Raw genomic sequence first — 25,898 nt, 5'->3', positions numbered from 1 at the left:
CATTGTTAGAGGGGCTCCCCTAGCCCGAAGCAGCCACTTATGTTGCTTATTAGGTAGAGCCAGCACTGACACTATTTTAATAAAAACAAATATCATTGTTACAAAAATACTGATTTTAGCTCAAAATTTACAAGATACATTTTTGTGAAAATGATAAATTCTCATTAACTTTTACTGGATTAATATATCTCATTCAAAATATTACTCTCTCCTATATATATTAACTATATATATACATATATAGTATAATATGATGATTGAATGATATGGAAAAATAAGTCAGAGGCCAAGCTGTTCGGTTCAGTTCACTGTTAAGTGCATTGAAGTGAAAATGTTAAATGTTAAAAGAGCAATAAATAAAAACCCTACAAAATAACATCATCATGAAATAATGCAATACTGCACCAGACACAAGAAACACTTTTTACTTTTTTTAACATGTTCAAAGATTAAACTGCCATAACAAGGGTCACGGTGATTGCGGTCTGCTTGCCTATTTAAGTGAAGTAATTAATCCACGGCCAGCCCTGACCATTTGTTACCGAGCTATTCTCCTCGATAAAAACTGCAACATAAATAATGTAATCAGATGAAATAAATAGCTCCCTCATGGAGGCCGGATACCAGCGAAAAATTTAAAGCCAAGTGCTCAGCATCTCCTTAGTTTCAAGCTTATGTAACATGATGATTCACATGGCACACATGCTTGCATCTCAAACTTCTGGATAGCTTAGGAATGCAACAGCCTTGGTGGGTTATGCAAAACTGGAGGCTCATTTGCATGAGGCAGGATTTCTCCAACGGTTCAAGGGCGTAGTCATGATTAAACAACCACCATCTCCCCACTCTAGCACAGATGGAACAATTTGAGGGAAAGCTTTTAACACCATTTGCCATCACGTGAACGTATGTACTTTTCTGTGCTGTGTATGTTACATACAGTGAAAAAGAAGCTCTTACCCCAATAATGCTCAGGCCTTTGAGGTAGTCCATTCTGGGCTGAGCCTGAGGAACACAACCTGCTACCACTACTTTCTTATTTTGCTCCTGTGCCTTCCTGAGAAAAACAGAGACAGAGACAGACAAAAAGTTAGCGTCAAGAAATCATATGCATTAATCACGTATGTGGCTGATCTATTCAAATGTGTGGCTTTGCAACATTTGAAACATAATGCATGACTATGATGCTTTGTAACAGTCTACACCACAGTCTATAAGTGCTATAAAGAGTATATACTGAACATAGATGCACAGGCCTGTGTATTCTTAAAAGTGTTACAAAGCAACTAGAATTATGAATAACTACAGATGATGAGCAATGTTTCATTCTCTTTTGAGAGGATCGCTGTCTGATCTTCTAGCTGGTGTCTGAAGGCTGCTTACATAAAGCAGTCCCATTGATTAGAGCATCAGCTCTTTTCATGCCGTCTGCTACAGTTGGCATGAACTCCAGTTGAACTTTATCCTCAGAATAACTCCAGCAAATGAGATTCTTCAGAACTAGAACTGTGTTATGCAAGAACTGAAGCTAAAACATCGCAATCCAATAAACTGGTACAAAACACAGACTGTAGATGGTTTCAGAGACACGGGTCAACAAGCCTCTACTGGAGTGCAGGTCTAATCGAATACACCTGCTCTGGCTGCTAAAAGTCTTCTGAAGACAAGGATTAGCTGGATGGATGAGGTTACATGATGGCTAGGGTAGAATGAAATAAGGCAGATTTTCAGGAGTAGAGGTGGCAACCCATGTCTTACAGGTCAAATCCAAGTTGTGTGTTAGAGCTATGTAGTTAGTTTCATGTTGGAGCTACATAGCTACTGTAGTTAACAATTATCTTAAACTGTGAATTAGACCTGTGTGATAATAGCAACCAGGGGTCATGGTGTCTACAATACAAATAGTCATTTCATTTACTATTCAACATGACCAGTGAACTGACACATGGCTTCTGAGTTCTTAAATATAATGTTGGTAAAGGTAAAATAGTGGCAATAAACCTTAGGGGACTATTTTATCTTACAATACTCTGCATGTATCTCTCTATCATGAATAGATTTTCAATATATGTGCATGGTATAGAGTGGTATAGAATCTTTAATTATGCTAAGGTTCTTTAAACCTTAGAAACTTACAAATCTCTTTAAACATGGTTAGGGAGCCAAAAGTGTTCCTATGGTATTGATTAAGGAACTGTTTCTGGCCGAGCTATCACTTTAACCAACAGTGTGAAAAACTGAGAGAGAGAGAGAGAGAGAGAGAGAGAGAGAGAGAGAGAGAGAGAGTAAGAGACCCTTTTCTTTCCACCAGCTGAGAACTGAGGGATGATGAGATGTCTCAGAGCCACCCGTCCCTCTAAAGCTGGGCTGTGGTTTATAGAAGTGATCCCCACATGCCTGAAGACATGAGAAGCCAGAAAAAGAGCTCTGGGCAAAGACTGTGGAAAACACAGCCTTCAATAAAGCAGCACTGTACAGCATGTAATGTTTCATGTTAGCAGTGTTGCACTTTCTGCAGACTAAAGCGGCGACAGTCACTCCGTCGGCTCTCTCCTGGGCCATGCAGAGCAGGATCTCACTGCCGACACTTCCAAAAGCACAAACACGCCAAAAGCTCTCTCTGTTTTACAGGCACTTTTGAAATCTTTGAGTATGCCATGGAGAAAACATTGCAAACTGGAACGGGGATGGGGGAACTGGGGGGGTGAGACATTCGAGAGGTTAACAATATCACGAAACAGCTACTTCTATACAAAATGCTTGGAGGAGAAACATTGTTTTTGGGCTAACACAAAGCAAAAAGAGGGAAAAAAGTATGTTCGTGGAATCGCCGATCATACCTCCCAAATAAAAGCAGCATCCACCGTGCCCTGATCAACTGTAAGCCCAGCTGTGCTAAAGTTCCTCTCGTCACTAAGGCAAGTGCAGAAGTACTTAACACACTTAACTAACTTAACAAGCTAGAAAAAAGATCCGCTATGACCTTTGCAGCAACCCCTACACATCCCTCTCATCCATGATGAGGGTGAGTGATGTTCTACTGATATTCAACTTCTCAAACCTCCTCAAACTCTGGAGCTTTTCCAAATGTAACAATAGTCTACAAGGTTTTGAGAATGTGTGAGAGAGAACATGACAAATCGCACCAGACCCGACTCAAAATCCAATATTTTATCAGGTTTAGCAGGCCGCTAACCCCGACGTCGCCACGCTTGCATGCACACATACTCATTCAATCATCCAGTGACTCATCATTTAAAAAAAAAAAAAGTACAACTTTTTAAATTTTATATTACCGCATTTTTTAAACAATTTGCATAAACAGAGCACAATGATGTGTTATTTTCACCAGTGTTGTTTAGTAAAGACCACATTAAAACACAGCGAAGCTCAATGATGCTGACGAAAGTATTTATTTTTGAGTCAAAAGTTCTCAGATGTTTCTTTGATATGTTAGAATCGAGACAGGCTGTAGACCTCAGCACCTCACTATGCTGACAGTGCTGCCCTGGGTTCAGCTGTATGAAAATTTATGTGATGCATCCCTGAAAATATAGTACAGTATAGAATGCATAGCAGTGTCATGAGAAATGCACATTTGCTAGCCATAAATCCAAACGTCACCTAGATGCATGGAGACAATTTGTCCAAATGCATCTGTGTTTTCTGAAGCATAGGATCTGCACAAATGCAGCCCATGCCACAGTCAGTCACGAGTGTCTACATCACTCTCTACACCGTAGCATATGATGGAACAGGAGTCAGTGTGGTGAGGACACAGACGGGTTGTCCATGGGTGAGAAGAGATGGAGAATGTGATGTACGTTTATGTGGACTGATCGAGGGAGAACTTCAGCGTCTTCGGGTTCACTCCAGTCTCTGAGAATGTGCCTACTCTGCCATCCTCTCACACACTCTCAGCGGTGACCACAGCAGGCAAGAGGAACCCCTGCAGAACTGAACTGGGTTCAAGGGATCTCCATCTGATCTCTACAGACATCTGCTGTAGTGGGGGTCACCCGGGTGGAAATATGTGTGCGTATAAGCGTGGTTGGTTGAGGGGTCACTGGTGTTCACTCAGGCTAACTCTTGTATCAGCACCGCCCCCTCTACACACTGGGTCAATGCCCTCGGGTGCTGCAGGCGGCGGACAGCCGCTCAAATGCTGGCTCCTGATCTGCTGTGTCACTGCGGGCGGCACCGAGGCGCATTAGAGCTCAGCGTGTGTCAGGAAGCCTGTGCATTATGCAGGAGGAGGCCCTCTTCTAATGGCAGGGGCTGGGAACAATGAGCCCTGTTTCAGCCAGCCAAAGCGTCGCCCCAGAGTCTGCTTAAGTGGCTCCCGTGCAGGCCGGCTCCTCCGGGGGACGGTCGAGCGTCTCCGCAGACAAGTTACAACATTTCGCCTTGTACCCCACGTGCTGATGCAAAAACGAGGCTTATTACTGCATCCGCCTGTCCGCTGTGAGCTCTGTACTGCAGCGCTGGGGGGACAAGAGGCTCCCTGAACAGACAGCACTGTCTGGCAGCGAGCTGGAATAACGAGCGTTCATAAAAATATTCCCACCGCACTGCACAGCGCTGATTACTGCACCCTAGGTAAGCAGCAAGAGACTATGGGGTTAACTTGGACAAGACAGTCAGAGAATAAAAGCTCTTTCACGGCTTTGAACCAGAACAGCCGGCGGTTGGTTTCCGCAGAAAGAGCGCTGGTGTTTATTTTCAGGTTAAATTATTGATAAGGGACTGAACGAGGACTGGCTGTTCGGAGGACAACTGAGGCTCTCTGTCACAGCTGTCTGTAATGTGAGTGAATAATGCAAGCCTGACTGGCTTTAAAATAACAGTGTCTACCTCGTCACCCCTCTCAGGTACGACAATGGTGTGGTGGTGAAATATTTATGCCTGTCACCAGGGCTAGAATATTCTTATCAAATACATACTGAGACCTAAACACCAGGTGGACCCTACTCAAAGGGAAGAATGCCTACGAAGTTTTAATAATGGGCATAGCATAACCGCTCAGAATGCAGGGGGTCCTGAGCATTTAAACAGCCTGTGCCCCATGAGACACATTCTGGGTGCTAATGAACATGTGGCACAGTCCATGTGCCTCAACGAGTCACCGATCATACTATCAAAACACGGACATGCAACATGATGAGAAAGATAAAAACCACTTGGGGCTCTATGTTAGGTGTCTAGTGCTACTTCAAAGGCAAGAGAGTGAAGCAAACATAGGAGAGAGAAACGTGCATGATCTAAAGAAGGCAGTGACGTAAAGAAATTTCCCAAAGAACTAAAATATGCACTGTTAATATTCTGTTTATTGCATTACAATTACATTACAATTTTGGGCAAACTACCACTTTAACTGACACTGAGACAATCCATAATTACATACTAAAATTTCGGCCACTGACAGTTTCCTGACAAAATTGGTGAAAGAGAAAAAAAGTCAGAAATGTTTTACCCCCCAAAAAATACATAGGTCTACAATGAAGTGTCACTATCCATCAACAATCTAACATTTGAAACAAAAACAATTCTGTCATTAGAGTAAGATCATTTCACCTAAACTATCTTAAAGCAAGTAAAAACATCTTGAAAAAGGTTAAATAATCTTATAATATTCCTACAAGCATCTCAAAATGAGTCAGATATTTAAACTAGATTTAAGATTTTTTCACTTGCGAAGACAGTTTTCTGGCAGTATACTGTTCTTTTCAAGCTCAGATGTGTTCAAACATTTAAACAGCAGCAGATCAACATGAAAATATGAAAAACTGCAAAATATAACTAAAAGATAATGGAATACATTGCCTTGATTGACCAGACATTCTATGTTGTAGAGGACACAATTTTGTGGCACATACTGTAGCCTACATGCTGCAATGATTAAGCTTGTTTTATGTAAATATTTATTTGTTGTTTTATTTGTCCACACATCCAAAGCAGAAATAAAAAGCAAATAAAAAAAAAAGCAACAGCGATAAACATATCAAACAGAGCTCTCTCTACAATCTCTATCTCGTGAAAAGACTTTGACAGAAAACTGATTGTTGTGAGGGGCGAGATAGTCATCTCCAGATTCCAATGCTGAATGTAAACAAAGCATTATGGGTCTTGGTGCAGAACAAGCCAGCACAAAAGCAATCACATATGCCAGGCCCTTGGGCCTCCCCTGTGTGAAAGGTTTCTGTCAACCCCTCTGACCTCACAGTGCTGAGCACTTGGGTCAGCGCACGCTGCTCTCTACGAGAGATGACAGGAAAGGTATGGGCATGGAAAGAGCAGATTTAGAAAACAGACAAGGCTAAAATGGGATTACTGGAGAGCGCAAGTCCGAAGCGGGAGGGGGCTTGCTAAAGCATAACTATTTCAATTGCACACCAAACTGTAGAAAAGAGCCAAAAAAGCATTTAGGAACGCAGCACAGTGCCACTGGGATGGTCTGAGGTATCTGCAGTTGTGGCTAACAGCTTGTACAAAGCCTAGCGTGGAAGACAGGAGGAAGGTTAACTAATTCATACGCTTTAAAATCTTGCTCTTCTCAATTGAAGCTCAAATATCAGCTGCTGTACAACCATAGCTAGAAGTGAATCTAAGATACTTTAAAGTATTTGTAGCCAGCTCAAAGCAGCAGCCCAAAGGTACAGCCATTTGTATTGCACTGCCCTGACTCTAGGCCCACAATAAGACTGTCAGAACACAAAACCAGGAATTCTATAGGGAAAAAGGTTGAAAACGGAACAGACACACAATTTAGGGCATATCTATGAGTAGCCAACTTGGCAAGAGCGAACTAAAGTACCTATAAGCAAGTTGGTGAGGGCTCTAACTCTGAATCTGCCCTTTTCCAACACAGATAGTGCCTTTAACTAGTTCAGAAAAATGACCATAAAGACATGGGACAGAAAAAAAAAGCACGCTTTTCCTCAGAATTCTTTCCATCACCCAGGATCAGATAGCTTAGCTGCTTGTGTCTGAAATGGAGTTATTCCACTCACATGCTAAATGATTCCTGCCTGCTGCCTCTCAGTAACAAGCCTGTCACTGCCTCATCAGAGACTGAGCTTTCTTGCTCTGCCAGGAAATCAAATCTCCATCACTGCTTCCCATTTGCTCCCTGTTATACCTCACCCCTCGCCCACTAAAGCATTTCGCCTGGAAGACATAAAATTGGGTTTTGGGTGACGACAGCAGTCCTCAAACTGCTATGACACTAATAGTTGTTCACCAACCTCCATGTTCTTGGGACACTCAAACACAAATTGGAGGAAGTGTATTTGTGCAAGATTCATTAAGACTGAGTATCCATTAGCATCTTTTAAACCAATTTTAAAGGGTTAAAAAGCTAATAACCAATATTAGCAGCCAGCGGAATTTAATATGTATCATTTGGTCACCTTCCTTAAAAAGTCCGGTGGCTGCTCTGTATTGTGCTTTTAGGTATGAGTCCGAGCTGAAACACTCCTCATAGCTTCAGTGTAAATGGGCAGGGCTAAACTGCTGTAGGTTAAATAGGTAGTTATATGTAAATGCAGTGATTTATTATAATAAACATTGTAATATTGTAACTGAGGGTGGAGCTTCCCAGATTTTGTTTTGGTTTCTGTTGCCTTTTATTTTAACCACTTTTCATCACTTATCACTTATTATTATTATTGAACACATTTTTTGAGTGTTCTAACATGTTATTCACATTCTACACGTTAGGTTTGGATGTATTTTACATGTTTTGGTCATTTTAGCCATGATGTGTTGTATGATGTCCGAAATGATCTTCTGAGCCCGTACTGCAAACAGGCCAACAGAACAACATCTCCATGTGCCTCTAGTATCTATGCATGGATATGCTTCTTTGATGTATTGGAGAACTAACTGAAACTTGGTACTAGATATCTCCTCTTTCTTCTATAGGATTCTTACTGCTGGTAATAGACTTGGATCAAGTAAATCATAGTGTGTTGATGTTCATCTCCATACGCTCACCTCTGTCTAGCCTATTTTGTTCTCAATCCATGCTGGGAAGCTAAACTGTACTTGACATTGGGTGCATAAAGTCCTACAATTTCAATATGCTTAATACAAATATGCATATATATATATATCATTTATCTCTATTGAGGAATGATTAACCATTACGTCTTTATACACTCTGCAGCTGGTAACAGAGAACTGTTTAAGGCGATTAACATCCAAGTGTGACCTTGTCGAGGCACATGTACTCAATTCGAAGGAGTTTGCAGAAGGGGGGTTAACTGGCCTCTCTTGGAACAAGAGGTTTACCAAAAGGTTAAGGCTGACACACGTGTGATAAAAACATGCACAACTGCAATAAAGTTTTACTGCTTTAATTGCTGCGTATTCATGCATGACTGCTTTCAAATTCGCCAACAAAACCTATGAAGGGCTTAATGCTTGTAAAAGCAATGTCACTTACTGTCAATGTCACACAGAATGACAACAGGGCAACGCTTGAAATTCCTTTCAGTGAGGAATTCAAAAGGTGAACTGTAGTAATAGAAATGTGTGGATGTGGAGAACGCCGCTGCTATTTCACTCGATGCTGATTCAACTTGGATTTCTTATGCACAAGTAAAAAAGGATAAAAGTAGATCACATTTTTACAAAAGCTTTGACAAATAAAGTCACCTTTGCTTACAACCTGAATCTGTAGCAGGCTATGTAATGTATTATTTGGTACAAAATATAGGAACAATCATCATATGTAACTGCTATCTAATGTATTATCAATCTTTGAAAATGTTTAATATTTTTTGAGCCTATTAGGCTGATGTATAGAAATGTGAGACCAAGGAGTTTAAATAACAGACAATAAAAGAATAATGATTATTGTTACAACGCAGGCAACATACAGCCCATTAAATACTAAGTTAGATAAGTTCACATCTGAGAAGAGAGCATGCTATGGAACAAACACTACGATACAGCATACCCTTCTTCTCCTGTTGCTTGCATTTCTTATATCCATTTTTCATCACTGCAATGTACTAAGGCACAGAAGAACATAAATCATACATTAGCCCAGACGCATTCTCTCGCCATTTCTCAGTGCCTGTCGTAGTCCTTCTCCCTCTCTCAGCAAGGCTGGTTACTGTCAGTCATTTTAAGTAATGTAATACAGGGGGTTACACTTAAGTGATTTAATACTAAGAGATTATATAACAAACTTCATAAGAAATGGGTCTCAATAAAATACAATAAATGTGCAAATAAGGTTTATTAAAAAGAAATCAGGACTTGTAGGAGCACACATGGCAACAGCTTGAGTCCAGCTGTGTATTTTTGTACGTTTTTGTGGATAATGCCAGAGAAATATTTTTGTGTTTGGCTGTTAATGAAACAATTTAATAAAAAGTGCTGCAGCATCTGTGTGCATTGATGAGGATTTAATTTCAATTTATCAATAAATTCAATATTGGCATATGGTTATTTTGAGCAAAACTATATCTCTTAATTAGGCAAAGGCATACAGCAGACCACATGATCGCTGTATTATACAGCACTTTTAATTTTCCTTAAAATGTTTTCCTAAAAAAATTGCTGATTGCTTTGCCCTTGCTCTGGCGAGATGGGACAGGTGCTTTATCCCTCATTGTTTCTTTGCTGATGTTCAGATCATCATCTGGAACAGGTGCCTAATGACATATCTAAAGAGCACCTCAGAGCTAAACCAGTGGTAATTAACGCATGAGCTACGATTTACGAACACCACTCCGCCCCCATTAGGACGCCTAACGCCACCATAAAAACCTATAAAAAATAGTTTGGGATTAGAAGCTTTGCACAAAGTTTTAGATGTTTTATAAGTAGCTTTATTTAAATTCAAATGTATTTCCAGATGTGCATATTTATGCTTAGTGTGATTATGCAATAGCTGTGTCAAAATGATAATTAAAACGTAATTTATCTTCTATGTATTCTCACTCTCTAATAATGCATCCAAGCTGCATTATCAAAGAGAACACCAAGCTGGGGTGAGGGCAAAATTCAAATGTAAAAAGGGAAACAGCGCCTCTCCTCTGCAATTACATATCCTCGTCTACCACGCTAATTCTGTGGCAAAGTGCCTTTGAAAATGTTTTCGACCTAATTGCACCTACATTTTCACAGACTTCCCAGCCTGCCAATCATTTCATTAGTGCGGGACCAACAGCACACCCAGCAGAAAAGACTTTATCGGTGGCTGATCTTTCTTTAGAAGATGGAGCGAAACAGAGCAATATATCGTTTTGTGATGATTACTGTGTCTTCGTACATGTCTCACGAAGGAGCTTTAATCAAACGTGGCAGATTTTTCTGTTTTAAACAGCTGGTCGAAATTATTGTCTGTGTTAGCCAACCACAGGCTACAGATGCAGCAGACAGAGATTAATCCAGCATCAAGGCCTGTTTTCTTACTTACACAATGAGCATCAGATGTGGATATACTGCTGTGTTCCACATTATCTGTTACCAAAAATATACTCATAAAATTATTTCGTTGTAATTGTACTGGTACACATAGGCATGTGTAAATAACCTTGTCACAGTGGCTGAGTTGGCAGCAACCTCTGTGTACTGTTATACTGCAACCAATTTCAGCTAAGCTGCCTCCAATGTCCTGCTTTTCTTTTAAAAAATTCAAATTACAAAAATCACAGGTATGTGTGTATGCCACAGTGAGCTGTATCATGTTAGCCAGCTGATAAAAACAGCAGATGAGGGCCTTGTTTGGGAATGCTGTGTTATCTAACATTAACAATGGCTTTTAGCTAGCTTAATCCTGCATCCCTCCACAGTTCACATAGCATATTAGCAGGTGAGGTGATTTACTTTGCAGGAGATACGGCATCAATTGGAATCTCTATGTTCAGCCTCACTTTCAGCCACTGTGCTCAGTTTATGAAACAAGGCTGAAATTAGCTTCTTTTTTCAATTTTCCATTCCACCTTTGAGGCACCAGAATGCAACTGTTGTGCTGTTTAAGGTGGACCTGAAAATTCAATAAAAGAAGCTGGCAAAAAGGAAGTCAGATTCAGCCTTGTTTTATCAACCAGATTGATAAACCAGAAAACTTGGTCACATGTTCAATTAAACACTTTCTCATGAGGTCATGTATAAAAGACATTAAACATCACAAGTGGCTATACTTCACTTCTTCACCCCATTTGCTAACATCAAAGTAGTAATAAACTCTTCAGCCGTCATGCTTTTAGATAAAGCCTTTCTCACCAGCCGTGCTGTTGGCTCCCGCCCAAAATGTTATATGAATTATGGGAATATGGGAAAAATGGGAATTATATGAAAACAAAAATGCAATCAGGTAGAATGCATTTTTGAAGGCATAGTAAGCATGAATATGCAATTGCAAAGAAGAAGCACTGTCTCCCATTTACATTTTGCCATCCTTCTAGCTTGGTGTTCTATTTGAAAAAGATATTTAAATGCATTATGAGAGAATGACAATGCATTTAGGAAATTACATTAAATAATGATTTTGACAATTATTGTATAATCACGTTAAGCAAAAATAAGTATTTCTGGAAATACATTTTAATTTAAATAATGCCACTCATAAAGCACCTAAATCTGTGTCAATGAAACGGCAATGCTAGTGTTACAAATGGCAAATTAAAATTTTCACAGAATTTTCATTTTGAGCTCAATGTTGCATATATGAGTGGGAATTTAAATGCAAACAAATTTATTGTAATCTTACATCTTAGATTTTCATTTTAATTTTAATACTGATATGCTTCCATAAATCGAACACTTATATATATATATATATATATATATATATATATATATTACTACTTTTAAGTTAGCAAATGAGGTGAAGAAGTGAAGTTAATGCTATGTCATGAGTATTTAAATTTACCACTTTCCCTCTAGAGTGTAAAAACATGAACAAAAACCACTTGTTCTCTAGCTGCTAGAACATAGGCATTAAAGCATTAGAGCCAGCAACCTTGGATTCTTGGTGATTATTTTAAAAATAGCGATCAACACACCAAAATACTATTCCAGTTCACATTCTGGTGCACTTACTGGTTATGTGCTAGTACTTGATAATTTTCCTCACCTTGAAAAGTGAAAAATGTCACTGCAAGGTGAGAATTTCTGACTGAAGTCAGATACATTGGCTGTTTGTCTCTGGCAATGCTTGGCATGCATATTTCAATGCTGGGTATCAGTCAGTCTCTCTGTCAGTCAGTGACTCAGTAAGAGGCAGAGACTTAGAAGATGTAAAAAGATTGACCCCTGACTGGTACAGCAAAAACAGTGAATCTTAGATGCACCGCAAATCACACTGCTCATATCACTGAGATATTTATACAAATGATTGATCTTGTTTTGAAAGACCTAATTAATAAAAGAATACATTGTTACATCCCCATAATTGTCTGAGTGTTACATGAGTATTCTGAAACATTATGAAATGTTCAAATGTGTGATTGCAATGAGGCTGGTACGGAAAATGGCACTCAGTATGCAGCATTCGGCATTCAGTGACAAGGGTGTGTGTGTGTGTGTGTGTGTGTGTGTGTGTGTGTGTGTGTAAGTGAAGGAACAGCTTGCACCCTGCTGTGCGTTACTGCTAGCCCAAACAACCTTTCATCATTCAGAGCCGGTGAGCCAGTAAGAGAGAGAAACACCTGCCAAGCGCAGCCTGGCCGTCCTTTTGGGAAATTATGCACTGGTTTGGGCCTGTTTGAGCCGATCTGGTAAGCGATATCCCCACTGTATCCAGCCGCTCGACCTTGTGCTATGAGCTATCAGCCAAGCCCAGGGGAGCAAGGTTCACAGTCTAGCATCCTTAGACGAGATGGACTGCAGTGATTTCATCATTCCTGCTGGCTGGACGAAGAGACTAAGCCTTTGAAACCAGGATTCTGAGTGTGCAAAGGCACTTTGAGGAATGTGTGTGTTTGGGCTATAAAGCCTCAATGCATTCAATACTGCAGTTTTGGAGTCCACACACCTTGAAGTCTGGTTTGGTCCCTGTGGATGAAACTTTACGTTTGAGAGAAACTGGTCAGCATGTGAATCTCTCAGGAGCCTCTATCCCACTGTCCAGCCTGCAAATGCCTGGGGTTTAAAGCAAGTGTCTGGAGCTTAAAGTTCAGGCTTATCTCACGGCCTTTAACATTTTTTGTACATACATCTTCGCCAAAGCCTGGACGCAGTCATATTGGATACACAGCTCACAAGAAATGATGCCTGTGGCGTGGTGACGGAGTTGACAAAATAAGTAATTCTGCTACGCCAATAAGCAGTGCACTTTTTCTAATGTACGATACACAGAACAAGACTACTAAACTTCATTTTGATTAATCTGCTTTCAGAATTTCAGAATCGGCACACGCTTGAGTCCAGTCCAGTGTTTAAAAACTGTGTATCTGTCAGCTGAGATTAAGCACTGTTAGCTTTGTTAAAGTTCTGGAAGAGTTCAGAGAGGCTTACAGATCACTATGATGGTTTGGCTGGAAAAACAGAAGCAGCAGATCTTCAGGGCTGAGAGAGTTACTTCTACATGTTGGACAAACAGCAAAGCTGCAACAGGCTGCTTTCACTCACATTAAACCACTGCACTCAACTCTCAATCTGAAGCGTGTCACCCCTAAAGTGTGTGTGTGGAAAACCAGAGCAGGAAAGGAATGGGATGGAATCCAACTCCTATGGAAGCCCAGAAGATTTCAAACCACAAAGAGAGCCTGTAAGAAGAATATTCTCTAATCCTAATGCTTCTGCTGAACCAGCATCATTCGATCTACAGACAAATAGGAGAATGTGTTCAAACACACTGAATTCATCACACTATGCTGTATAACAAGCCCATCGATTTATCTCTAACAGTGCACCATCTGCCATCCAAAATCCTGAAAGAAACACAGACTTATACCACTTCTTGTGCAGCAGAAAGCTAATCTAATGAGGTTATACGGCCTAACAGGGGGTCCTGCACTGCGCTCTATTCACTGAGCTTCTGGAACCACAGATGTTCAGTGATAAATAATCACACAAACAAGCCTTAGCAGTCACGACCTCTGCCCCTACAGTCAGTTAATCATAATCAGCAGATGATGCAGACAGCACTCCCAACAAACCACTGCTTAAGTACCAGCCAAAGCTGGCCAAGATGAATGGGACAGTGTGAGGGCTGGGACAGTGTGAGGGCTGGGACAGTGTGAGGGCTGGGACAGTAACTTCTACAGTCAGGCAGAGTTAGTGTCAAAGATGGCTGTCTATTTAGATATTTACCATCTACACATAAGTTCAGAAATAAGGTCTCTGAAAGGCCCTGAAGGCTCTCAAATTCGATTTACCTGCACATCAGCATCATTCATAACAAAAACAACCTTCTGTAGAACAGAAGTAAATCTCACACTGGGAAGCACTGAAGACCCACATCTTCAGCAGATTCAAAACACAGGTTATTTTTCTTTTCCCTGCATAATGGATTCAAAGGCAGCTTCAGTAGTTGACCTTTATCAAAAAGCCACACAATGCACCCAGATAGGGGCTGCCAAAGAACACAGTCAAATGTACACACAAGACATAATGGCAAGATTGGATGGCTGTGACCAAACCTAATTTTAAAAAAGAAAAAAAAAACAAAACAAACAAAAAAAAACAAAACAAAAAAAAAAACAGCAAACCTTGTTGTCTTTTGCCCTCACGCACATCTAAATATTTCAATGAAAGTTTCCCAAAAAACCTACACTTGTAAGAAAAAGTCTGGAGAATCTTCTGGAATGTTCCATTTTTCTGCATGAATGGCTCCTAAATTGTGATCTGATCATCTAAGCTATAAAAATACACAATCTTATTTAATCTACATTTTACATTGCTGTATTTTTATTTGTTATTTTATTATGTCTTCCAAACGTTTCCTTAAAACCCTGAAAGTTTTGCAGTCCTTACAAAACCACTGATGTCCAAATTGTACTAGTAAACACCAGCATGTCTGTCTGCTGAACTTGCTGTGTATCATGTCAATGATCCAAAACACAGCAACAGAGTGGAAAGAGAAGAAATTCCCTGTTTAAGATGTGAGACTTGATGTCCCTCCCACTGAAATGTTGTGACAAAATCTGAAGTAGACATCACAAAAATATACATTAAGGGGGTTCACACTGTATTTTTAGAAGGCAGAAAAATGCAGGAGCACTGAAAGGTCCTTTTGGTCCTAGGGATTTAACAGTGCATTCTCTTTTCTTTTTTGCTGCTTCTGGCTGTGCGTCTCCCTGTCGTAACTGTCAATCAGTGCTAGTTAGCAATTGTTTTGATATGTACAGGCAACAGCTCTGGCACTCAGTCTTTTAGAAAGTGATCTTCTAATAACTAGTGCATAGGGCACCCAGTGTGCAAAAACAGCACACTGTGTTTCACTCCTTAAAAACAACAGGAAAAGGAACCTCTGTCTGCAAAAACATGTTTAGTGTGAACCTCCCAAACTCCTTGTCTTAATAGCAATCACTCAAATGATTGAACAGTTATTTGATTAACATTAATGGCATGGCTATCATGGTAGATAACGTAGATAAACATACATTTCCCACTACGCAATGTTATAATAATATTTTTACTGTAAATTGAGCAGAAGGGTTATACAACTCCCTTATTTTCTAAAACTCATGGATTAGTTTCTTCTCAACCGTGTTTGTTAAGGTGGAACATCAGTACAGCATCACGAGTCAAAAGTAGAAATAGGCATTCCATCAAAAACTGCATACCGCATTGTGCTCTGATGCTCGTGGCTGGTATGTATACGGCTTTGTTGTTTATAAATGGGGCACTCTAGTTTTGTCATTGTTACTCGCTTACTGCATTTGCTGTTAGGACAAGGTGTAACAGAAACAGAATCTCAAAAATGTAGATGATCTCAAGGTATCTCAAATTTACACATAAATTTAATATACTTATTTATCATTGTAAGATCAGAAGCTACAGAAAGCATTTACTCAAGGTTATAAATGACAAGAAACCTTTTGGAAAACATGTAAAATATCATACAAGATGGGACACGACTGCCTGTACGATGAGGAGGTTCTGGCCCAGAAATTAGTAGGGCATGTTGTTAAAGGGCTGGAGCCAAAAGGCAACAGTTAAGGCACCGACTCACAGAGAAGGAAAACAGAGAGAAAAAGGAGAAACCCAAGGCTCATTAGGGGCAAACCTGAAAGTCTATTTTTCCCCACTTAATTTCCCCGGCTGCCATTTTCCGCAGCATAATGTGGCGCGGCTCATCACGGGGCCCGTTTGTGTTGACGTGCTTTTAAAAGCCTCTTATTTGGAGGATCATTATTTATTCCAAACAGCGTTCTTATTGAAAAACGCTGGAAAGCTTGCACAATGCCAGCTGCCTAATTAAATCGCTATTCATTCGCTCTCCCTGAAAATTAATTTATGGAATGAAAAATCGTAACTTTTTTTTTCTTTCACAGCAAAAAAAAAAATGTGGGGCTCTAGCAATTAAATAGAAGGTTCAAGGCAAGGTTCATTACATTAAGCAGGGGGGGGAAAGAGCGTAGGGGGAAAAATGGCTAGGTGATTTTAATAAAGACAGATTCTGCTAGCCACACTTGTTAGCAGCGCGGCAGCGTATTTTTTTCCCCTGCTGGATGAAAAGCGCTTGGCTTGGCTTTTGTTAGCACACAGCTACAGCACATCTTCCCTTTCTGTTCTTTCTGGCTCTGAGGGTCCTTTTCATTAGAGATTCAAGTGGTAATGTGGAGAATTGTGCTAGAGCCGCAAAGAGGAAGGCATCAAGGCCTCATTATTAAAACACAGAGCTTGGCTGGATTCATCTTTTAACGTAGTAGTATCATCCAAGGCGACTCTGTATCAGAGTCATGAGTCAGAGTAATGTATTTTTTTCTGCAGGAAAGTAATAATATTCCTAAGCAGTGTGGTATAAGATCCTGTTTCAATTCAATTCCTGTAGAGGAAAAAAAATATATGTAGATCTAACTATGTTAAATAAATGCCTTTACAACGTATAGCAGATGATGAATAATAACTAACACTTCACATCCACAGGGACTCCCCACTTCACAAAAATTACACTGACATTCGAATTACATTCTTTATCAACAGGTTCCGGTCTGCAATGGCAAAAAAAATAAAGGGTGTCTTTCCACAAAACAAGTCTGTATACACAATACTTTTTTAAATAATAATAAACTATTGCTATCTATAAACACAAATGTGATTAAGTGTGATATGGAATATAAGGCTGCATGAGATGAAACGCAAACTTCAGTAAAGCTGATGAATACTTTGATATTGTTAGTGACACATTATGATTATAATAGTGTGTCTGACTGGATCTGCAGCAAGTACAGACTGACCAGCCACTTTATTAAATACTACTCCTTGTATCTAGAATCAATGTCCAATTTATCAGCTCCACTTACCACACACACACATACACACATATACACACACAGCAGGGTTCAAGCTTGGCTCAGGGAAGGACGGTAGGCTTCTAACGTAGTGTTCTCGCCAGCAATTACTTCACTTGGCCACTAGTAATTATGTTCATTCTGTTATCGTAGCCTTAACTGTAAATTTAGTGAGAGCACTCAAAGAGACAGAAGTGAGAAATAATGAATATAAAAGAACAAATAACATGTTTATCATCAAAACAGCAAAGCAATCAGGGCCAGAATAAGGCAGGCTCCGCACATAAGGCTAATTGACATTAGGGTCACCTGAATCATGCCTTCTCAAAACCTGCTACTGTCTCAAAGAGGCTTTCTCTCCTGCCCAGAATCTGGACATTAGATTTTAGCCCTTTCCATATTTGTTGAGCTGAATCTCCTCCAATGCCATGGAAAAAATTTACTTTTCCATTTTCTGCTACAGATGTGCTGGGGTCTGCAAGTGCAATATTCTAAGCACCCTCTCTGCAACATTTGCACACTTATGCCCAAGTCATTTTTATTCTCTTTTAATTGAGTCAGGGAGGTTTTTCTCTCCCCCTCCTTGCTCAGAAACATGCAGTAATTTTAAAGCAGTAATGGGATGACCTTGTATAGGCCTTTGATCACCTGCAGAGCTACAAATGAGATGCAGATGCAGGCCACCTGTGCTGGTTATGCTGCTCCTCCTCTCTGGGTGTGAAGAGCAGCAGAGGGTCCAGCCTGGAGTAAATTAGGCAGCTACTAACAGCTTCTTCTATGGAAAAAAAAAATGAATAAGAAAAAATAAAAAATACACTACCACGCGAAAGGCCATAACAGGCCTTCATACACAAAAACACAAGTATATCTCACTGTCTGAGATGCATTCCTTTCACAAAGAAGCAAACAGGGACAAAACAGAGAGAAAAAAGATGCTTCTGTCAACATGGTGGGGGAAAAAACTACCTCTAGTCGTCAGCATCATTAAAATGTTGCAGAGAAACTGGAAAGTCTGTCAGCAGTGAGTCTTGTTAGCACAGTGTCAGCTATCAGTACCAGGCGTCATAAAAGGAGAATGGGGAGAAGGAAGACAAGAGAAAGAGAAAGAGAAAGAGATATGACAGAGAAAGAGAAAGAAAGAGAAAGAAGGACAGACCTGCAAGTCTCATATATAATATGGAGCAGTGGTTCCCAACCCCAGCTCTACCCCTGTCCTGTTATTACATTCTCCCTGCTCTAAAACTCTCACTTTAATTCAGGAAGGGCTTGCGAATTAACTGATTGGTTAGATCAGGTGTAGCTGTAATTCTCAACCTGGTCCTGCAGTACTGCTGCCCTGTCATGTTGTACTGTTTTCCCTGCACCAACACGCCCAGATCATCTCCAGGAGGGTTTGTTGATTAGTTCAGCAGATGCCTCAGGCATTTTGGGAGCAGGGGAAGCTCTAAAACATGTAGTGCAGTGGAAGCCCAGGACCAGGACTGAGAAACACAGAGCAAGCAGCATGACGTTCCAGCAGACGATGGTGGTAGATGAAAGTGGGGAAAGGGAACTGGCAGTCCTTTCTAACTACTGCCTTCCAGACAGAACTCAGCACAGATGTATAAGGCCCTTGGCCCCTGTTGTCATCCCTTTAATGAAGTCAGGAGGAGCATAATTCCCGTAATGCAAGCAAGTTATAACGATGAATCCTGCATTCAGTGACAGTGCCCTCACCTTGCTCCCAGAGCACAAAGCGGGAAAGCAACTCTGTTCAGCATCGCTCTTCTACACCTGTAGCCCGCACGCTGCTCGGGAGCTATTCAGAGTGGCAGCATTTACTGTAAACAGCACCATAGCTGCTGGAAGGAAGACGACAGGCATCGCCACTAAGCGCCCGCTGGATGTGTTTTGTGTACAAGCAGGGACAGCAACAGTCACTGTTACGCTAAGTGGTTTTGTGCCACTGGTCGATGGAAACCACAGTCTGTTTCAAAACACAGCGCTCCTTTGTTAAACTGTAAGCTGTTGAACACATAAAGAAGGTAATATTTTTAAATGTATGAATTAGCGCAATAAAGCAGCTTGGTCAAAGCAATCACTGACCTCCACTGTATGACCTTCAGTTTTTAAAAAGGTTTTTAATTGTTGCTTATATAGTAATGTCAATAAACATCATATAAATAAACACTTATGTTGCACTATCAACACTGTAGTTAGTCAAAAAGCTATACTTACATAGTACAAGGAAAATCTTGAAAATGTCAAAAATAAACTTGTAATGGACATAACACATACTTAGTGTATGTATATGCTGAAAGCGAACAAGGGTAGATGAAACGGCAGAGATTCATTTGCACTGTATGATATGAGACATCATAAAAAGAGCACAGAAAGCAAGAGAGTAAAACGCAAAAGAAAGATAGCAAAAAAAGAAAATGTGAGCAAGAGAGAGAGAAAGCAAAAGAACACCATCGACTAATTGCCAGTCCAATTAGACTCTGGTTTGATCGCGTTTGATTCTCTATGCAGGCGGGGTAGCCAGGAGTCTGGTGGCCATGCTGTGCAGTAAGGGAGACGCTTCATAATTAAAAGCACTAAAGCAGCTTTAAATGAGCTGCAGTCACATGAGCATGAATGTTATCCATTAAGGCAGACCTACAGTGAGTACAAGTATATTCATGTTCAAAATGTGGAGGAAAAAAAACCTTTAGCTTTATGGTGGATAAAAGTTCACCATTCTTAAGAGGATGAAAATCACTTAAATCTAATCGTTTTTGCCTATTATTTTCAATGGAGAGCATTACAGTACACACAATCTCATGCCCCCCACCCCCGTCAATTAACTATTTAACCGACTGTCTTTCACTAAATGGACTGTGTAATTTGTGAGGAGTTCATTTCAACCACCTGGAGACAAGGAAAAAAATCTACCAAGAGAAAAAAGTACAAGAATAAAAACCCTAATTAAAGCAATCTTTTGTCATTTTTTCCATTTCCCATGATGACTAGACAAAAACATTCTCAATAATTCAGGGCAAATCTTCTTTTAATCATTCCCTTGCCTGAATAAAACACATTTTTCTAAAGACTCTAAGAAGGAATCAAAGCAATTTTGAACCTACTTGAATATTTAACACTAACATTCTGGGGTGAACCAAATAAACTTTAATGGTAAACTTTATAAACTCCCGGGACAGCTGCCTAATTCGGGGCTTTTTCGCTGCAGTTGGCAAAGCTGCCGCTGTGCAAATAAATAGGAAAAGGGCACAATTAGGAGAGCAAGAGTGTGCGCTCTGTTAATGAAGGGACTCTAAATGGGTAAAACCACACAAATTATGGCACAAAGAGCTGAAGCCAGCTTAACTGTGGGGAAAACAACCGACATCTCTTACAAGACGCTGTGGAGTGTGAAGCGAAAAGGCTGCTCTGTCTTTAAAAGTCTTCAGCATGGTTCAATGCAACAGCTCAGGTGCAGAAATCAATACTGCGTCGATCTCTCGTGTGAGTGAAAAAGATGCTGAAGGTCAGATCACATGCTGTTCTTCACAGGTCTCATCGAAGCCTAGAAGCTTTCAGTAATTACCTGGTGAGGGAGGGAAAGTGAAGCTAGCAGTTGTTAATCAGAGCCTAATCAAAGGTAAAACATAATTAACCAGCCACAATAATTAAAAGGTAGCGGCTCACCTTGGTGAAAGCAGGAGGGAAAAGACTCATAATTACCAGTTAGTGTCTAAAGGGAATGGGATCAGGAAGAGGAGACCTAAGTATCCAGACAAGGCGTTTTGTGTGTGTTTCATTCCATAGGACTATGAGACACTGGGATACTGGCTTAAACAACATCCACCAAGTAGGAGTCAAGGGTCCGGATTAGGACTTCAATACTGCAAACCTTTTTTTTAAAGGACCAAGCATGAACTTAATGGTAGAGAACAAGCGAGAGAGAGAGAGAATATGAGAGTACCAGTGAGTTAGAGAGAGAAAGGAGAAGGAAAGAAAAGAGAGAATAAAAGAGAGAATAAAAGAGAGAGGAAAGCAAAGAGGAAAAAAAAGGTGAAGAGAGAGGGAAAGGGTGAGAGAGCAAGAGAGAAAAACAAAATGAGAGAGGGACAGAATGAGAGAAGGAAGAGCAGAAGAGACAGAGAGAAGAGAAAAAAGGATAGAGAGTAAGAGAGGAAAATATAAAAAAGAAATACATTGAGAGAGAGAGAGAGAGATTAAGAGAGAGGGGGTGAGATAAAGAGATAAAGTGAAAAAAGAAAATATGGGAGTGAAGAATGAATGGGAGAGAAAGAGAAGGAAATAAAAGAGGGAAAGAAGGAAAGGCAAAAAAGGAGAGAGAAGGAGCGAGAGAGAGAGAGAGATAGAGAGACATGGGGAAAGGCAGAGAGCGCGAGCGAGAGAGAACGAGAAAGAGAGTAGGTTGTCAGCCACAGCAGTTGAGGTATGAGCTCTTAAAGTGACACTGACGGAAGGAACCCTTGAGCTGCTCCTCCAGCACACCGGTGCTTCTAGAAGGAGATTCAGTCTTACTCTGGATTCAGAACGAAACAAAAAGATCTCTGCTTTGCCCCCAAATTTGCCTCACTGGGATTTTACCTCAGGAGAAATAAATCTCCCTGAAGCTCCACCACGTCCTACAGAACAAACACTAACCTGCTCTTGCACTCAGAGACGCAGAGGTCAGCATGATGACACCGGTATGCTATAGATGGCAATCAACAGCTCAGCTTCAGATCCAAATTGTGTTTCAAAACTGCTCTGCTTTTTAGGTCAAGAAACACACTGCAGTCGATATGTAGTCAAATACTCAGCATGTCCTGCGTTTCCCCATGTAATACATGAAACCCAGCATGAACTGAGAGTCACAGAGCTTTCTAAAGTCACACAGCATGAAAATGTCCACAGAAATTGCATTACAGCATTTCTTAGGAGTACAGTGTATGCATCTGCAACACAAAAACAGTCAGTTTTTGTTAGGGTACAAGAAGGCGGAAAACCATGACATAGATACATAATTACTCAGAGACTTGAGAGACTATAACTGACAAAGCAATAACACAACGACAATAACAAAGATTGCCATACTACAGTTCAAGGTACAATAGGAACAGGACAGACTGGTAAAAATATGTAAAAAATGAAAGAAGATGTAGGTAGGTAAGTAAGTAAGTAAGTAAATAAATAAATAAATAGTAAATGTGCAATGTGCTATAGTGCTTCCTCTGTACATCTGTTTTCCAAACAAACTCATACACTCCTTCCTTTTGTCAACATTATGAGGGGCCTGAAGCAAGAAGCCCGTCCATGCGCATGGTTGGAAAATATACATCAGAAGTAGGTGGACTGTGAGTGTGTGGATGTTAAAGGAGTTCCAGTGGAACGAGCAGCCCGGCCATTTGGGAGGACACCGTCTAGCACAGAGCGATGCCAGCCCCAAGCCAGAGCAGCCGAACCCGAACAGCCCTGCCACAAACCGACAGGTGACCGAGGGATGCACAGCTCACAGCTCAATCCCTGGTGAGCTGTGCACACTGTCTACACTTACTGTCAACAGCACAGCAATGTAGCCGCATCTCTAAATACCATCAGAAAGGCTGGTGATGGCTCATCTTCGGGCACCAGGCCGTGTTCCATGGGAAACACTCTGACCTGCTCTTCTCCAGTGCTATACAGCGAGCGTGCAAGCAGAAAACTCCCTCAGGTGCTCTGATACAAGGAAAGGTCATGGGTTTGGTGCTGTCACACTACATGACTTGTTGGTGTATCCTACGAGTGGTGCTATACTGTACCCTATAGAGCAGTGCACTCTACACTAGATAACACAAACACGCAAACCAAAGGACTTTCTCACGTAGAGTTATATGCATACTCTAAAGGTACTACCTAAATCAAGAAGACCAAGACAACATCCACCATCCCTTTACCATAATGAATTCTCCCGAGGGTTAAGGGAGGAGTGTTGAAAATATCTGAAAGCTACTTCTCTTGTACATGACCATACTTATTTGGTTAGCACCAAAATGCTGTTCCCTTCACTCTCCTGTTGATTGGTGGAACTGTTGCACAGTTCCCACGAGGAACTTCAGCCAAACAATTAATGAGCACTGATCATGCCAAGCATCAAGAGAGGGTGCAACAGTCCATAACTTCCCCACTGCAGGTTTGATACACTGTGCTCAATACACAGAATGTAGCAAAACAGAATTAGAATGCAAAGTCTCTGCTAGCACAACAACACTATCTGTAGCCTCAGGTTTTGAAATGAGAAAAAAAAAAAACCCACAAACGGCAGCGCCAAAGTACAAATATAACTAAAAAAAAAAAAAAAAAAACAATTGACTTCATTGTCTTGAATGACCAACTGTTCCTTAAAGCTGCGGATGTTGGATTTCAGACGCACATTCTGTAGCCTGCATACCGTAAACGTTTCAGTAAGTTTATTTTAAGTAAACTATTTTTAATTCTTGTCTGCTCAGTTTTGTCCTACTGAACACAGATCTAAATAATAAAAGGGCATTTTCTTAATTACCCTGTAGTTTTTATGTTTGCTATATTATTCAAAGGCATACACAAAACAGCAAACTAAAAAAGGAATCTGTTCAGGTTTTGATTCTCAGCCAGGAATTTTCATTTCGGTCACCAAACACTTATTCTTGTAGCTGTGTTCATTTAACAGTGGCTGTCTAAAAGGATACCAGTGCTGGGCTTGTCCACAGACAAAACACTGCCTCTAAGATGAATGCCCTCATATGCTTGAAAGGAACCATGTGCCCATTGCTCCTGAGGCCCTACCTCTCAATGGCCTGTTATACAAAAAACAGACGCTTCATGAAGGTCAGTGAAACAAGTGAGAGAACAGCGTTCTGTTCCATGGTGAATAGGTCGAACTTGATAGCATTCTGTCCATTTGTTACACCAACAGGGCCTGTAACTATAGACTACGGACACAGCAACAGGTGGTATTCAGGACCCAACACATCCACTCTAGGTACACCTGATAAACGGCTCTTCTGTGCTTGCCAACGTGGACAGAAAACAAATGACACTCTTTCTCTGTCTTAGTAACGAAGTCATTCTCCCTGAGTGGAGCCTGCACAGAGCAAGGGAACAGGTAACTCATAGCCATAAAGGTCTGAGCCCTTACACAAAGTACCGAGACAAACTTCAAGACTCAATTTCTGGTAGCCTTCTCCACATAAAAGCTGCCAGTCGCTTTTGTGTCCTCTGGGAATTTCATAGTAGGTCTGAGGTCAAAAAATGAGAGAAAAAAAAAATCAATTCTAACCACTTTGAAGTTTTGTGATGATTCCTTTAACACCAATACGATGTTAAATTGTCAATCTAGAGATACAGGGTTTTCTCACAGCAGCAGTATTCCTTGAGTAGGAAGACGACTAGCAACCGCTATCAGTGGATGCCACTGAACTGCACTTCAGTCATTTAAAGCCCTGACTATCACTGACCAAAAATCACCCCATTCGGCTAAAATATTTCATTTCAAATGCCCTTCCTCATGCACCTTTCAGCTTTGTACACAAGATTTCAGAAAGCACTCCCTGATTCACAGGTGCAAACTCTCCAAGCCCCCGGAGAAAGGTTAAAGCAAACAGATGGGTGATAAAGAGCCTCCATGGGAGATGAGAGCACACATTCCCAGCCCAAACATCTCATCATGACAGCGTGCAGAGGGGACACAAGCTCAGCAAGCTAAGACAGGGCAAGGGGAGGGGAAAAAAAAGGGTAACTTGGACCCGAAACAAACAAAGAGGCATCTGGCCAGCAGCTCTGTCACATCTGCAGGTAAACATCAGAGTCTGGCTGCAATTAACCCACCATGCCATCTGTCACGAGCACCAATCAAGAGTGCAAAGGGTTACACACAAACACGTACACTGCCCCACTGCTCATCAAAACTTTTGAGGAAATCTAGCATTCTTCTGAACTTTGAATATTTTCATGGTTACTTTTCAATTAAGTAAGAAAAACCCTGCAAATGTTTTATCGTAAAAGAGCTATTTTAATCAATTGTAAAAATGGCCCAAATAAACTGAATACACAAGTATTTGTTAAATTGATATTTGATTATCTATTTAGCGTTCCGCAGCTCAGTCCATTGTAAGTCCCAAAAATTGTAGGCTTTCATCGGCAATAGTTTTTAGACAGAACTGTTAAAAAGGAAAAAATTATAGCTGGTTTAGTTCAATGCCTCATATATGCATGCCGGCCATCTAAGTAACCGCGCATGAGAGCGCAACAAACTGCCCCGCTACCTACACGCCTCCAGAAACATCACAAATATGAAACTCATCTAATTATCTGACAATAAGAAAAATGCTCAGTAAAAAAAGAGAGATTCAATGGAGGCATAACAAGTTTGATGAACCATCTTAAATATCAGTATACAATGCAAATACAGCGATACACCATGTTCCACCATGCGTCCAATCCACATGGCTTATGACTCAGTTCTGTTATGTAACCGCTGGAGGTAGAAAT

The 25,898-nt window shown here is 40.7% G+C and overlaps 1 protein-coding gene across 2 annotated transcripts in view; it reads right to left on the bottom strand.

Moving 5' to 3' along the window:
* The window catches only part of cdkal1 (CDK5 regulatory subunit associated protein 1-like 1), a 350,180-nt gene that overhangs the window by 240,729 nt on the left and 83,553 nt on the right, over positions 1-25,898 (bottom strand). For both annotated transcript variants that reach the window (XM_036588203.1, XM_036588209.1), the window contains exon 5: positions 961-1,057. In XM_036588203.1, the coding sequence (XP_036444096.1) occupies positions 961-1,057 (97 nt within the window). The remainder of the gene's footprint in view (positions 1-960; positions 1,058-25,898) is intronic.

The sequence above is a fragment of the Colossoma macropomum genome, unplaced genomic scaffold, assembly GCF_904425465.1.
Source record: "Colossoma macropomum unplaced genomic scaffold, Colossoma_macropomum, whole genome shotgun sequence".
NCBI lineage: Eukaryota > Metazoa > Chordata > Actinopteri > Characiformes > Serrasalmidae > Colossoma > Colossoma macropomum.
This window is presented reverse-complemented; position numbering and strand designations above follow the sequence as displayed.